This window comes from Agelaius tricolor, unplaced genomic scaffold (assembly GCF_023055355.1).
Source record: "Agelaius tricolor isolate 1412-34295 unplaced genomic scaffold, bAgeTri1.0.p SCAF_5, whole genome shotgun sequence".
NCBI lineage: Eukaryota > Metazoa > Chordata > Aves > Passeriformes > Icteridae > Agelaius > Agelaius tricolor.
In genome coordinates, this window is record NW_027269265.1 from 55,356,216 (window position 1) to 55,371,685 (window position 15,470).

Genomic DNA, 15,470 nt, shown 5'->3' on the forward strand with positions numbered 1-15,470 from the left:
TGAAAAACAAATTGTTACTCACCTGTAAACATCCTTTCCCAAAGATAATTTCATTATTGAACAGACTGCAAAAGCTGAAATTTCAATAACTATGACTTTTTAACTAGATGATCGTTCAAAAATATTTTATTATGGTTTAAAATTAAAATGTTATAGTTAATGATTGAAACCCATATGTCATTTAAGCAAAGTAAATAGCTGTACCTTCCCATTTGTAGTTGGTGTATTTTCTTGTTCATGATTTATATCCAGCATCCCATCTGGAAGTGTTTTCTTCTGATTATTTTGCTCTTTCAGAATCATTAACTGAAAGAAAAGTTTACAGACACATGTTTTAAGCCAATTCCTTTTTCACTAATAATATAAGGAACAGCTGCAAAAGCAAAGGAGCAAAACAACAATTACTGATTCTACTGCCAGGTATGTATTAATAAAATCTGGCACAGGCACTCAAATACCTTATGCCACTGCAAACCCTTATTTTAAAGGCACAGGAACTCTTTTTGTTGGTTTGGTTGGGTTTTTTGGTTGGGTTTTTTGGGGGGCAGAGAGGGTGTCAGGAGGTTGAGGTTTGGTTTTTTCCTCTCCTGCTCTTTCAAAGCAGCTAAGTTAAAAATTAACAATTATTCCATCTGGCAAGAAATCAAAAGGAAGAAGAGTGAAAGTGAAACTTAATAAATTACTCTGTACAAATATTGACTGAAACACCCACAATAGACACATGAAGCCTTCTTTTAAGACAGAAACTTACCTCTTTATGTGTAGTACCTAGTTCTTCTTCCAATAAGCTACACCTTTCAAGTGCTACTCGTAATCTCTCCCTTACCTGAAAGGGTAATTTCAAATTATTTGAAATCATTCAAGTCAAAAAGAAATCAATTTTACTTGATGCCATGCCTTTACAAACAATAAATGACACTGTTTCCATTACACTTAGAAACCTTCTTGATCTGGAGTCAGCCCTAATTACAACACATGCTACCAAAAAAATAACCAAATAATGTGTATCTTATCTAGCTTTTCCTTTTTTCTGTCAGAAGCAACATGACCTGTATGTTTAGGCACTAAAGAACTAAACATACCTAGAATTTGCTTGTCCTTCTGCAAGGCACAGACTGTGTTTGCTTTTGCTCATTTACAACATGGAAATAAGTAAAATTCCGCTTAAAATCATTTGCCAGATTTTTTATACAAGGGTCCCAAAGACAGATAAACTGCAAGTTGGCAAGAAAATTTACAGTGAACTTCAGCAGTTGCATATCCTGCTGTTAATATCAGGCACAACTGAAGGGAGGAGTTCTTTTAATTCAGATTTCTATCCCAGTGTAAGCAGATTCCTCTCCTCCTCTACTCTCTAGCCTATTTCTTTTATTAGATAATCAAAAGGATAAATCCTGATGTTGTACAGGTAAGCAGCTGTGTGCATTCCTACAGGAAATATATTGCTCCTGAACCATGCTGAGTTTTACATTAACACAGTTAATGAAGTGCTTGAATAAACCACAGCACCTTGCTTTAGTTAAGTGCAGCACCTTAATTTAGGAGAGCATTTACCAGTGTAGTTACACTGCAGAGATTTCTACAATTTCAGTACAAAAACTGCCTGGCCCACACAAAGGACAGAGGATGGAAAGGTGTTAGGTATAATACTTCATTACCTTTTCATCAAGGGCTTTGTGGTGCTCAAATAAGGATTTTAGTGCTTTGAGAACTTCTACTTCACTAGAAACTCCTGCTGGAGATTGAGCTTGCCTCTTCACAACAGTCATCCTGAGGGATCGCTCATGCCTGGAGACAAGACACTCCAAATGTTCCAGTAATAGCTAAAGCAAAAGGAAAAAAAAAGAAAGGAATAATCTTTATTCCTGTTCTGTACAGCTGCAGAAAACTTTGCCTTCTAGAACATCAAGTGTAGAGTTCTAAACTTCAAGTTCCAGAGACAAAGGATATTGTATTGAGTGTAAGGACTCGTTTTTAACATTTCAGCTGCATTTGAAGTGTAAACTACTCAAACACATCACCACAACCTGCCCACTCTGCTCCTCTGATCCCAGAGCTGCAGGATTACAAAACTTTAACAAGAAATCTGGATAGCAGATAGCAGTGCAGTCTTACAAGCTTTTCCTGATTCTGCACAGCAGCATTTGGAGCTGTGCATGAGCTGCCAAACCCTCTTGATCAACACACACACATTTGCCCTTCCATGGGGATTCATATACAAGTATCAGAGGAAGAAATAATTTTAGCTTTTCAAATTCAACATTTGTTTTCCTCCCTGTAGCTGGATGCTTTAACAATCGTGAGCTTGGAGAAGACAAGGAACTGACCCTCGTGTTATTCCTTTCTGCTTTCAGTTCAGCAATTTCTTCTTCCCTTTCAAGCAGCTGCTCCCTGCATACATTCAGCTCTTTTGTAAGCGCTGCAAATTCCTGGAACAAAGCAGACAGAAATATAAGCACATCAAATATCAGCAAACAGTGAGAGTGGATTCATATGAGCACTTGACAGTTCCTTGAAGCATTCATTTCAGATGTGCAAAGCCAATACAACTGTATAGTCATGCTAAGCCAGCTTCAGTTCAAACATTTAAAACCTTCATGCTGCCAACTGTAAAGACAAATGATGTTTGACCAGGACTTTGAAAACTTGTTTGTGTCTCAAGGCAATTATATTGCCTTGAGCTGGGGATTCCCTGGTAAGCAAAAGGAAAAACATATTTGTAACATGCTTTGTTATAGTTTCAAAGAGTTGTTAGTTTTGTGAGTTTTGGTTTGTTGGTTTTTTTTTTTTTAACAAATGCTGAAGGAGACACGAAAAGCACAGCAAAATAAGGAAACCAACAAACATGACATATTTCAAGTCATTATTTAATTGTGAGCAACAATGAATAATCCTGACATGTACCAGATTACAGCTAAATACAGGAATTTCATTCAAGCCTTCCTTCCAATCTCACAAAGGGGAATGAAGCAGCCCTTTCCCTTCAGTCCTGCTAGAAATCTCTGAAGATTAGAATCAGAATTTTCTGAAAGCTGAGCCCGGGGGCTCAAAGCCCTCACAAGGCTCACCCTTCAAATTCAATAAAGATTTCACCAAACAAAACCCCAGCAAAGAGAAACAGTACAGAGTGAAGTGTCAACAGGGAACAGGAGTGGAGCTAACTCACAACACCTACTGCATGCTTATTACTGCAGTGAACACAGCCAATATGGAAGAATATCCTCCTGCAGTTAGGGGTTTCTGTCAGGAAATGATTGTACTAATATCTGCAAGTGCCACTGCAGCCTAGACCATTTCTCCTCTCTATCAACAGCCTCACTAAAAATAAAATATAAAACTTAATAAAAAGGACATTTAAATGTTCTATTAACTCAGGGAGCATACTCTGAATAGAACAAGAGATACAACTACACACCACATTTAGAAGCAAACTCAAAGCATAACTTAATCTACCCTGGAAACTGGAAATGAGAATTGACAGTGTGAATGTGAACAAGTCCATCCTTTAGAAAAGAGCCTTGCAAGAAAGCAACGCTCATGCCTTGTCAATGCAATTTATAATGTGAAAATAACTATCCTTCAGTCACTCCAGTAGCCAGTGAACACACCAGGAGCTTTTGGATAAGAAAACATCAAAATGCTAGTAACTAACACTCCTTTCTGTTCTCCAAAATAAGGAGAATACTCACAAACAAGAGCCTTGCCTGATAAACAATGGATTTGCACAGCTGAGCTGGTGATGAGCAGGACAAGGTGAACACAAATATCCAGCTAAGTGGAAACACAATTGCTGCTTCTCTACTTTTTCCAAACTCTGCAAGACCCACTGCTTATCAGCCAGCAGCTGCACATCAAGTGAAAGCTTAAGATGGAGCTGTTCTGCAGCAAAATTCAAAGTGACAGAATGCACATGCTTAAAAACAAAAGGCCACATCAACCAATTAATTATACTAAGCACATCTGTAAATTCTAGCATGCAGCTAAAATAAGCAGGCACGGTCAAAAGACACTGCAATTTCCAATGTTCATTTGGTAAACCTTATTCTAAAAGATACACGTGACTGAAAAGGCAAAAAATACATTGCACAATATACACCTGGAGTGAACTCTGGAATTACTAACATATCAAACTTATAAAAGTTGCTGTGAAAAAGACAGCAATATGACCACCACCACAGATGCAGAATCCATCCCTATAATCCCTATTCCTAAATCAAATCCTGCTCATTGGAAAAAAGTTTCAGTCCCCCCACTTAATCAGCAAAAAACTGCAAAAAACCTTCATTTATTTTTCTTTTTCAACTGCTAAATTATTTGATTTCTCTAACACAATGATTACATTCATATAAATATTTCACTGCAGTATTTAATTTGCATTCTTAAAAAAAAAAAAAAAGCCTATTATCTCCAAATGGCCAGGAAATACTTCCAAAACAACGTGGTCTGTAAATACAGCTACCAGAACTTTTACACACACAAAACAAGTTACAAAAGGGTCCTGAGTGCAAGGTAAACCAAGAGAGGAAAAACCTACTTCAGGCTTCATTGGAGCTGACAGAAATATTGACTCTACTATGAGCTTTCCCAGCAGAGTGCTCCTTCACATCCAAGCTTTTCCTGCACCTTCAACATCCCACCTGTGGGAGCTTCCAAGACTCCCAGGGAACTGGCAACACACTCCCCTTTTGCTCTCACAGGAGCTCAGGTAAACCAGAAACCAAAGCTCCCATTTTTCAAGGGCAGTCCTCGCTTATCTTTACAGATTAGATTATTATGTAATACTGAGAAGAGCTTGGTATGAACTTACTTTCTTGGTGTGGTTCCCCTTCCAAATTAGTAATAATATAAGAAGAGACATTTTTAAAACCCTAAAAATGCCAACATCAACATTTAGAAACATCAATATTGCCCAATTCTCCAGATTACACTGGCCTGAAGTTTTATATTTTTCCTGCCTCTATCTCAAGTCTTGAGAACAGGATGAAGAGCACAGCAAGGACTACCAGACACTGTCTCATCATCCTTTTTCAACTTCAAATCACTGCATAGCATCAATATATGGATATCTTTTATCTGTATGAGCTTCCCCATGTGAAAACCAGCTGTATATTTGAAAGAAAAGCTATTCACTCCTCAGATGGTTACAGGACACAGAGTTCCAGTCCACTGCATACTCCTGTGTAAATATAAATTGTGGCACAAATAGATCCCAATTGTGACATGAACCATCACACTGTCAGATGACCCAGAGCAAGAGTGCACACAGGAATTTATATGGCTGCTGCATAAACACAGTGACAGGGATTGCTGCCATTGCATAACACCTCCACTGCTGTTTGTTTTGACATAATAGAGTTGCTTTGAGTCCCGTGAGCTGCCTAAGAAAGAACATTTGAACGTCCTTAGTTTCAGCTGACACTGCCAAAAGACATGTCCTTTCTAGTTTAAATACTTACCTTCAATGGGAGACAATTTGTGATTTCCTTAAGCAGTTCAAATGCAGAGAAACTATGTGCACCTTTATCATCTCAAAAAAATTCCAGTTGTCTCATAATTTCTTCCTTGGCATTAGATGAACGTACAGAAAGAATTAAAAGAAAAAGGAAAGAATCCTGAGAGACTTTCCCACTTGTCCACAAAGCTGTGTCACTTTTCTGTAATTAAGAAGACTGAGAGCAGCAGAATGAAGTTCTGCTCAGTTTCTGGCTGCCATCAAAATAATAAATACACAGCACTGGGGACTGACAAGAACGGAACTCACAATGAGCACTTCAGAGCACTCACTTGAGTCGGTGGGAGAGTGCTGAATTTACCAGGGAAATACTCCCTGCTGATTAGAACATTCTGGCAAACACCCATGCTCTACACTAAACTGAAATGTTTACTGAAGAAAGTAACTTTCTGACCAAACTGAATCATTCCAAACACATCACTCTTGCTGCCAGAAATAAATATTCTCAACAAAAAGTCACATTGAGCAAGTAAATTGGTTCTTGTTCAGTAATTCATTTTTTGGGGGTTTTTTTTGTTCCCAAGCTCCAGGATTTTTTAAAGCAATAGCATTTCTTCTACCTCAACCTTCAGAGCTGACCTTCAACCTTCAGTATTTAGATGCCACAATATAAACATCCTTCCAAAAACTGGATCCATTAGTGCTGAGCTGTCAAGCCTGGCTGAGCTGACACACTTGGGAACTCCAAGATCCCAATCCAGGAACATTCCACTTTCAGAGAACAGGTTCCCTTCATGTTCATTACAAACATAATTCACAGGTCTCACAGACAGCACATCACAGACCAATAAATGCTACATGACAGGAAGATAGTATTTAACCTAGGGCAACACTTGAAAGAAACAAGAGGTAATTCCTGGAAGTCTGTTAATATAAGTTGTGTATTAGGGATGCTCTATAAATAACTAAATTTGTTTGGAATTTGATCAAGCAAAAAAAAAGAAGAAAACTATTCCACAAGAAAATGCAACATCACTCAAGTGCACAAATAATCATGAACTACAAGCAACCACATGGCCAGAAAATTTATATAAATTATGAAAATATACGCAAAAAAAAAAGGAGAAACATTTTGAATCCATCAAATATTATTAAATACTGTAAAATAGTAACTTCAGGCAATAGAAGATGAAGTTGTGACTGTTACATCTTTAGGAACATCTCTGACCCAAATATATGATTGGAATTTATCTGTTTAATCTGCAAGTGATATTTTGGTTTACTGCTATCATTCTGGTCTGCAGACTGAGTATCAAGCAAGCCACTCACAAATCTGAGCAGCTGAAGACAGCAGGAAAAGAACAACTGGGGGAAGTGCAGGACATCAGGACTAAAAACCAATGGGATCTGAGATAAGTTTTAAGTTTCCATCATGATGTTTGTACTACATATAAACCACAATTATTCCAAATGATGACTGCATGGAAATGGCAAATATACAGTCTAAAAAAAAAAAAAAAACCAAAAAAAAACACCACCAAAAAAAACCACCAACCCACACCAAAAAACAAGCAAAGAAAATTTAAATATCTAATTTTTTTTCCCCTAGGGTATTTCACAGTCACTTCACTATAAATCCAAGGGGTTTAGGTAGCACACAGTGACCAAGAGCCCCAATACATTTGGAAGTTCCTAGCAAGCAAATTTTCATACCTATAAAGTCACAGGTTTGTTTTGGGATTTTTTAGGCTAAGAATCAGAGCTATAAAATTATGAAACAGTTCAAGGATATTGAGAGTTAAAACTGAGGAGAACTGACTTGTTTTCACCATTAAATCCAACCTTGGAAAAAAACATAGTCACACACCAACACAGATTATGCTTTGCTTGTTCCATGTAGTAAAACACATTGCTTTCAACCTTTCCATATCTCTGGCACTTGCTCATGGGAAAGAGAAAAATCAGCATGGAGTGAGCAAAGAAAAATATTTTCCTTTTCACCTTGTGAAACTAATTTCCAGTAAGTATCAAGCAGCCTGAAATGACTAAGCTAGAAACATAAAACTTATTTCAAACATTAACAGAATTAATTCTATGAAACAAGTTTATCTTTTGTTCTCAAAACCCCCAGAACTTAAAAGGGAGTGTAAGAGAATACTTCAAGTAATACTAAGACACGGATATGACAAATTCTTCTGTTTTGGAACGCTGAAAGGCTTTTCAGTCTCAAAGTAGCTGTTTTTCCAAGTGGAGCTAACTACCCACCAGAGTGAGAACACACTGGAGCTCATTACATAATTAGTGTATTGGCCTCCTTTTCTACTTCTGTGTATGCATAAGATGTTTTATAACTCAAAAGACAAGCACCAAAACAGAGGTTCAGATTTCTTTTTGGTCAAAAAAAATTCTCCCCTTCCAACCAATGGCACTGAGATATAGTAAAAGTTTAATACCACCTCTGGTTAACTCTCAAAAATCTGTATTTTCTTTGAATAAACTACCTTTTTTTTTTCCTCTATCAAGAACTGCAGCACCGCATGGAAACTCAAGTGAATATTGCTGCCAGCCAGTGATCAATACTAAACCTGAGTCACTTCTTACCATTCCATCCCTATTTTTTTTTAGCAGGTCTCCTTCAAGTGTCCCTCTTGGACTGACCTATCTAGGCTTTGTCATTAACGCTGCTCAATCCTAAACAGGCAATTAAGTTTTAACGTGTTTACAGTTGCATAATGTTCTTGCTCTAGAATGAAACTCTGCCTGTTCCCAGCCCACTTTGGAGCTGGAAGCAGAATCCACTGCCTGGCATTTGACAAGCTAAGAGCCAAAGGACTCCTCACTCACAGCCAGCAGGTACCAAACATGTGCCCAAGGGCAAAATGGAAAAGCTTATATAGCAAGCCCAAGTCTCCATGGCAATAAGTGGGTTTCCAGTTACCATCCTGAGTGAGTTGCCTAAATTTATGCACAGCGTTCCCTGAGCTTGAACTACAAAGCACAAAATCCAGACCTCAGTGCTGGGAGCTTCCGGAAGCACAAGGAAACGTAAGTGGAGAAAGGTAAGATTTGGCAGCTTGGCAAAAGGAATGCAGGAGCAGCAGGAAAAGGGAGCTGGAAACACATCAGCTCCATGGAACTCCCCTTCCCCAGTCTAACTAACACATTCCAGACATGGCACATCTGGGCTGCGGGGGATAAAAGTAGCAGAACCCAAACCTGGATGCAGCCTCGTGTTCCTCTGAGAATGAGGGGTTTTCCTTTCACCACGTGAATCCCTGCTCAGACATCACACACACAGCAGCAAAGCCTGGAGTGGGAGCCTGCAAACCCTTGTGCACAGAGCCTGGAATCATTAACTGCAGCCTGTCCAAGCCTGGTCTAGCAGAGCCCTCACTGCCTGCCCTCCTGCATCTCATTTTCCCCAAACCCAGCAGAACTGTGCTGTTATGTACACAAGGGCAGGGGCAAAGCCTGGTGCAAAATCAGATCTTTGTGCAGCACTGGAGAGCCAGCATTCCCTGGTCACACACCATGCTTGGGACTGAAGGGACAGAGGGCAACCTTCCAGGCTCCTCTGTTATAGCCAGACCTGCATCCCTCCACCACGGGGAACACAAGTCACACATGTGACACAGCACATGGTCCCTACAAACCTGTTTGCAGCTAATGTGGGCAAAATCAAGCCCCAGCTGCACCCTACAACTGCTCTTAGTCTGAGAAAATAAGGAAAGAGAATATGAGGTTGTTTAAGCAAGTCAGAAAACCTCATCCAGTCACTCCTATTACAACCTGCAGTTTGTTCTGCATCTCCTGTAGAGTACCCAGCCTTGGGATCATCACAACATTCAGAATCTCTAATTTCTCCAGATAGTTTGTTAATCTTTGCACCAGTCTTAACATATCAACACAGCTTGTTCAAAGCAGGGCAGATCAATTAACCCAGAGCAGACACAACCCGTTTTTATGCCAGCCTTTTAAACCCTTTTTAAAGCTACAGATGTGTATCAAATCAACCAGTGTAAAACTCTCCCAAAGTACCTGGTTCTCCCCCCAGGGCTTTCTCCAAATATTCAGTTGAGAGGGCAAACCCTGCAAGTTAGCAGCATGCACAGAGGATTAACAAGAAATGAATATACTGAGCACTAACTTGAAATACCAGTTTGAAGTTATTTTCTTGTCTTTGTAAAAATAGTCATGAAATGTTGCCTCTATTCAGGCAACACCGTGGATCTTCTCAGCAAGGAAGTTCAAAAGCTGAAGCATTACAAGAGCAAGCACAGGAAATACAGAAGCAGCCTTCAGACGTGCATGAAACTTGGCATCTATTCATATGCAACACTAGCAGAAAACCTTCCAATCACTTCATTGTGGTGTGGCTATGCAAAGAGTTCCACCTTAGCTGCTCCTCAGCGTACAGGAATACACCCCCTGAAAGGGCAGATAAGGAACAAAAGTATTCAGAACCATACAGAGCTTGTTTTCCTTGGAAAAATGTCCAAATCAGCTAAAATGTGCACCAGGAAAACTTTAGTCATTGTTGAAAAATGGGCTTTTCAACTTGGGATGGCTACTTTGTGCAGAGCAGTAACTGTTGAGAAAAGCTGATAACACACTAATCTTTTCCAATACTGTACCACTCCAACCACCAAGATTCCAGAACAACAGCTTAACTTAACACAGAATAAGGCTACAGTACTTGGGGGGTGTCTGAAAAACAACTGCCTCTCAGTGACACACTGAATCAATGAATTCTGAGGGTTTCACAATCAGAGTTACCACATTCCTGCACCCCCAGCCTAGTCTATTTTGATGAGGAACTAATACAGTAAAGTAGCAGCACAACTTCTTAGGTGTAGCTTCAGGCATCTCCATTTTTGGAGTCCATGTTAGTGAAGAAACCTACCCACACCCATACCCACCATGGCAAAAGGAGAATACACTTGTACTTAATTAAAGAGCAAGAATCTTGCATTACCAGTTTGATCAGGTATGGGACCAAAAGCAGTCTCCATCTTTAATATGAGAGTAGAGGGATTTCACTGAAGTTTGTCCTCTCCTCACACAAAGCTGGTCAAGACTTCCTGGGATTCCACACTGGATAGCACAGCATGCAATCCTCCTTGGGGATGCCAAACTGTAGAACAACTGCAAGGTATGCTGAGAAGATTTAAGAAGCTCTGTAATTTTCCTAGGACCCCCATTCTGGAGACTAAGCAGCTCTAGCAAGATCTTTCAAGTAGCAAACAACATCGATTTGTAAGTTTACCTGGGCAAGAAAAAAATCTTTTTCTGCACACCAACTCTAAACATACTGCACTTAAAAGAAACAGCATAATTCTAGCTCAGCTGGCATTAAATATTAAATTTCTATGACTTTTATGAATTAAAAATTATTTAACCCTACATGCTACATTCTAGTCATGTTACATGACTAACACTGCACAGGTTTTTACAAACAGACCCAGGACAAGACCCATCACGCACAACTATTTCAATGACAAGATACTCCTGCTTGCAAAAACTCTGAGCAGCAGCTGAGGCCCTGCCCTATTCTAATCGTTCATCTTGGCCTCTGGTTGCCAGCTTTAGTTCTGTGGCTAGCAGCTGAAAAGTACATTTTTCACACTCTCTTAAGAGGGAATGCTTGGGAATATCTGAATAAGGCTGGCCAAGCCACCCTCATTAAACAAGCAGCAGCATGTACCTCCCCCTCAGTGCTCTCCTATTATATATATATATCTGTATTTATTATTTTTGCCAAGTGATGAACACTTCAGTCTTATAATTTCAAACTTGTTTAAGCAAGTAATACTCACTGAGGACAGATACGTGCCTTCAGCAGGAAATTCAACTTTCAGCTCTTCACATTTTGTTTTTCCCTACTTCTCTGTACTCTATCACCCCAGGTTACAGGCTGTGTGGATTTACTGGGTTAACTGAAGCTAAATATGTCCAAATCTGTGATATTCTGAATAAATTCTACTGTACCATTCCATGGAAAGGTTGCTCCATTTTAGCAAATACTCCAAAACAAAGCAATTCCAAAGTCCACACAAAAAAACCCACAATCTCAGGTCCTACAACAGACATGTCTGCTATCTAAACACAGAAAAAAACTAGGAAAAAAAATCAGCAACACGGATTAAACATTGAAGAGCTGTTTTAGGGGGAGGGGTTGGTTAAGCTTTATTTAAAGTTCAAAGTCATTTTTGAGTCTGCCACAAACAAAAAAAATCCATAATGAACAGTGCTAAACTTGATGATACCTGAACCCAGTCAGTAGAAGGAAACCAGGGAGATGACCAAGGCTATAATGCAGAGAAGAAATAATTTTTTAAAAAAATCAATCAATAAATAAATGAAAAATAAATGAAAAATAAATAAATGAATAAAAGACAGGGGCAGGCTGTCAATATGGTATTACCACTACCAAATGCTGAAGTGAAAGATGGGTTGGTGGGGAACCTGTGAAGCTCCTGTTCCAAACTGGACTAAAACAAGGGAAAGATGATGCAACAGGGAAGCCCTGCAGCCTCCTACTCCACTGAGACAAAAGAAATGCTCGGCCCATTTCTCCTCCTCTAATTCCCAGGACTTAATCTTTTATAACCATTGTACAAAATTCAGGAGAGGGTTATGCAGTCTCCACAAACTACAGCTCCAATGGGGTCAGAGTTACACCAATGTCAGTATCAGCATAAAAGAGACCCTGGGAGGGGAAAAGGACAGCTAAAACCCTAAAAAGCTGTTCCTTTCTACTTTACATGAAGCAAAGTAATTCCAGATTTCTTGAGACAAAGACTCAGCTTTTGGAAGATAATGGTGTGGAACCACACCCTGCAAAGACATTCTGAAAACTCAAGCAGCATGTTTTAGAAAATAAATTACTGGATGCACCTGCCTCGTGCTCTTTAACACAAGGCTAGAAGAATGTTAAGAGTTTCCAAGTTCTTTCCCATGAACTACAAAAAGGTGATCGTGCTGTATGAAAAATACATTACTTAAGAATAACAAAAAGATTCACAGTGGTATCCCAGGGCATCCCTGGAATTATCTAAACCAAACTTTTAGTCATTCCCCTAAATGTAGTACAGAAAATAGAGAGCTTTGAAGGGAGTTCACCTTACACAGGCAGAAACATGTGGAAAGCCCAACCAGATCCACCCACACATCCACTATCACCTTCCACACAGGCTCTGCTCTTCCAGCCTTGGGTCTCCTGAGTGCAACACCATTCTTTACATCCAAATTAGATTAACTGAGGAACTCCAAACATGAGAATCCTGTTCATTAAATGTTTCATTTGGATCAGGAGTTTCTTTTACTGCTGGGCTTCCAAAGCAGCCCATGCCTTAAATCCCAGTAGAAGCAAGAGATTCAAGCATGAGATGCATCCAGGACTTCAAATACCCTACACAAGAGAACCTTAAAGTATATAAAATCACAGAGTCCAGCTTCCCACTGGGAACAGCAAATCAACAAGCATAAGCTACTGTGAAAAGCACAGCAAATAACAGAATTTAGCTCTGGTACTATTAGTTCAGCAAGGCTGACAGAGTCCCATGACTCCCAGCATGTTTAGCTCACAGGTTTCCCAATTACAGATAGGAATGCAAAGAAAATGAGAGTTTTGACTCCAACATTCTACTGGCAAAGTATATATTGCTAAATAATTGTGACAGGCTCACATAGGACAATTGAGAATCCACAACTCAAACCACAAATCCACAGTTTAAACCCTGGCAGTCCCTTCAGATGCGTACAGAACTCCTTTTTCGCCCAATTTTCTTTCTGAAGGCAATTTGAGGCTGCACAGTGAAAAAACTTTCATATCAAACATTCTGTAAAGCAAATGAGCAATTTCACTTTGAGATCTCTCCCTCCCTTTTCATGACTGTGCTTGGAAATTCAGAACTAGCTTAATAAAAGTGGTCACTGTTTATGGAGATAACCATGGATATAGCACCAATAAAAAACCAAGAATTTATGATCCTCTTTATTGGATCACTCACTCTCCACATTGAAAAATGTTTGTTTAGCTTTTACACCAAGCATTTTGGTGGCCAAAATTCCTTTTCAAGTAATTCAAAATAAACCCCATTGCTCAGCACTGGACACTGCCAGTGTTGAAGACAATGATCAATAGGCTTCATCAACTGCAAGGCAGTTTCTTCACAAGAACATTCACGGATCTTTCAACCATACATCAAGCCAGCCTCAACTCTGTACAGGCCAACATAGAAATTCTTTGTTTAAACTGCACATCTTAAGGTGGCTTTGTTTTGTTTGGCTTTTTTAACTATGTAAATTACTCAGCTCCATAGGATTATATAATAAAATCCTTATACTGTGCACTGTTCTGTAAATTTGAAGTAGGAAAAGAAAATCTCACTTCTCTCAACAGTACAGTGTTTAACAATCTCCATGCTTTACGCATTTTTACCACATAATCTACCCTGCCGTTCTATATAAAAGGTAAATATGCCTTTAAAAACAATGTTTTAAATTTATAGAACCAATTTTTATATGCATTTATGCGAGAGACAGGATTAAAAAAAAAAAACAAGCAATGTGCTTCAGAATATTTCTCTACAACTGGATACCCAACTCTACTATGTTCTAGCAAGAGGAGTAAAGCAAAACACAGCATGACACAGACCATACCCAAAGAGAGATTACTGCTCTACAGAGAGGAAAAAAAAGAAAAAAATGTTAATTAAATTTAAAAAGAAAATCAAGAGCTGTCCATTTTCCTATGACAACAAAGAAAAAATGCTTACTTTCTAAAGAGAAGTTCTTTTTTCTCCTTAACAAAACTCAAAAGGTCACAAATCAAATTTTTCAAGCTTTTTTCCAAGCAGCCCTTTAAACAAGTTCTTATTTAAAATCTGTCCTGAAGATATCTGATTATGCTCATGTAAGGATATTTTCATTAAGGAATCACAGAGTCCTAGAATGGTTTGGGTTGGAAGGGACCTTAATGTTCACCTCTGCCATGGGCAGGGACACCTTCCACCAGACCAGCTTGCTCAGAGCTCCATCCAGCCTGGACTTGAACCTTGGTGCACTTCACAGAATTTGTAAAACAAAAGACTAATTCTAGGTATTTATCTTTCTGCAAACATAACCAGAAGACAGATGAATTACAGGAATATGTTGACCATTCATATTCATATGATCCATCAACAGCCATGGCACATTTCAGATCCAACCAAAATTATATTGCTGTTAAGATCTCCACTACCATCCCCAAAAACCATATCCTCAGTAGACAGGAGCATAAACACAAGAGCAAAGTTCAAGGCCACTGTGGAACAGCAAAAGAGGAGATTAAGCAACAAAGCTTCTCTTTTGAAAAATGCTGCAGCTCCAGCCACTGAAGGAACAGGCCACAGAGCTTTGTCAGGCTGATGAGGAGGAAAGGAGCTGATTTCATGTGAAACCAAAGGTCAAGAAACAGATAAAGGTCATGGGCAAAAAACCAAGGGAACCAACTACTCACATCAGCTTAGAGGAAAACAACACATCAGAATGAAAGTGAGCATTAACTTGGACTTGTAATCACACTCCTCCAATTCTGAATATCCAAACTCCCAGAACAATCTCCTCAAGTGACCTACAGATATGGATTCCTACACAATCATCTGGAGTTTCCAAAATGTATAAACATTATTTCCCTGTGCCTCTGTGAAAAAGTCAAGTTGAATAAAAAACTCACTCCATTCAGTAGCAAAATAATAATTCTTCTTTCAGCCCCGAGAATGTGAAAACATTTTTCCTGGCAGGAATTGCATTACATTTACACTTGGGGAACCCATAGGCAGGATTATTTAAAAAAGACACTTGGAAAGTTATGAGCATCCAGATTACCTGACACACACAACACAAATTTATCTCTTCTCAGTATTTGTATCTTGAGATGTATATACACAAGAGATTATGGTGAGTATTTTCTAATATATGTCAACAGATACCAGTCAGCTTTACAGACTTTAAGTGACTTAAGCTGCCTAAATTG

The 15,470-nt window shown here is 39.0% G+C and overlaps 1 protein-coding gene across 7 annotated transcripts in view; it reads right to left on the minus strand.

The window, feature by feature from the left end:
- The window catches only part of PPFIA1 (PTPRF interacting protein alpha 1), a 53,988-nt gene that overhangs the window by 30,343 nt on the left and 8,175 nt on the right, over positions 1-15,470 (minus strand). For all 7 annotated transcript variants that reach the window (XM_071428362.1, XM_071428359.1, XM_071428357.1 and 4 more), the window contains exons 3-6: positions 2,328-2,429; positions 1,659-1,823; positions 752-826; positions 205-306 (exon numbers count right to left, since the gene is read on the minus strand). In XM_071428362.1, coding sequence (XP_071284463.1) covers positions 205-306; positions 752-826; positions 1,659-1,823; positions 2,328-2,429 — 444 coding nt within the window. The remainder of the gene's footprint in view (positions 1-204; positions 307-751; positions 827-1,658; positions 1,824-2,327; positions 2,430-15,470) is intronic.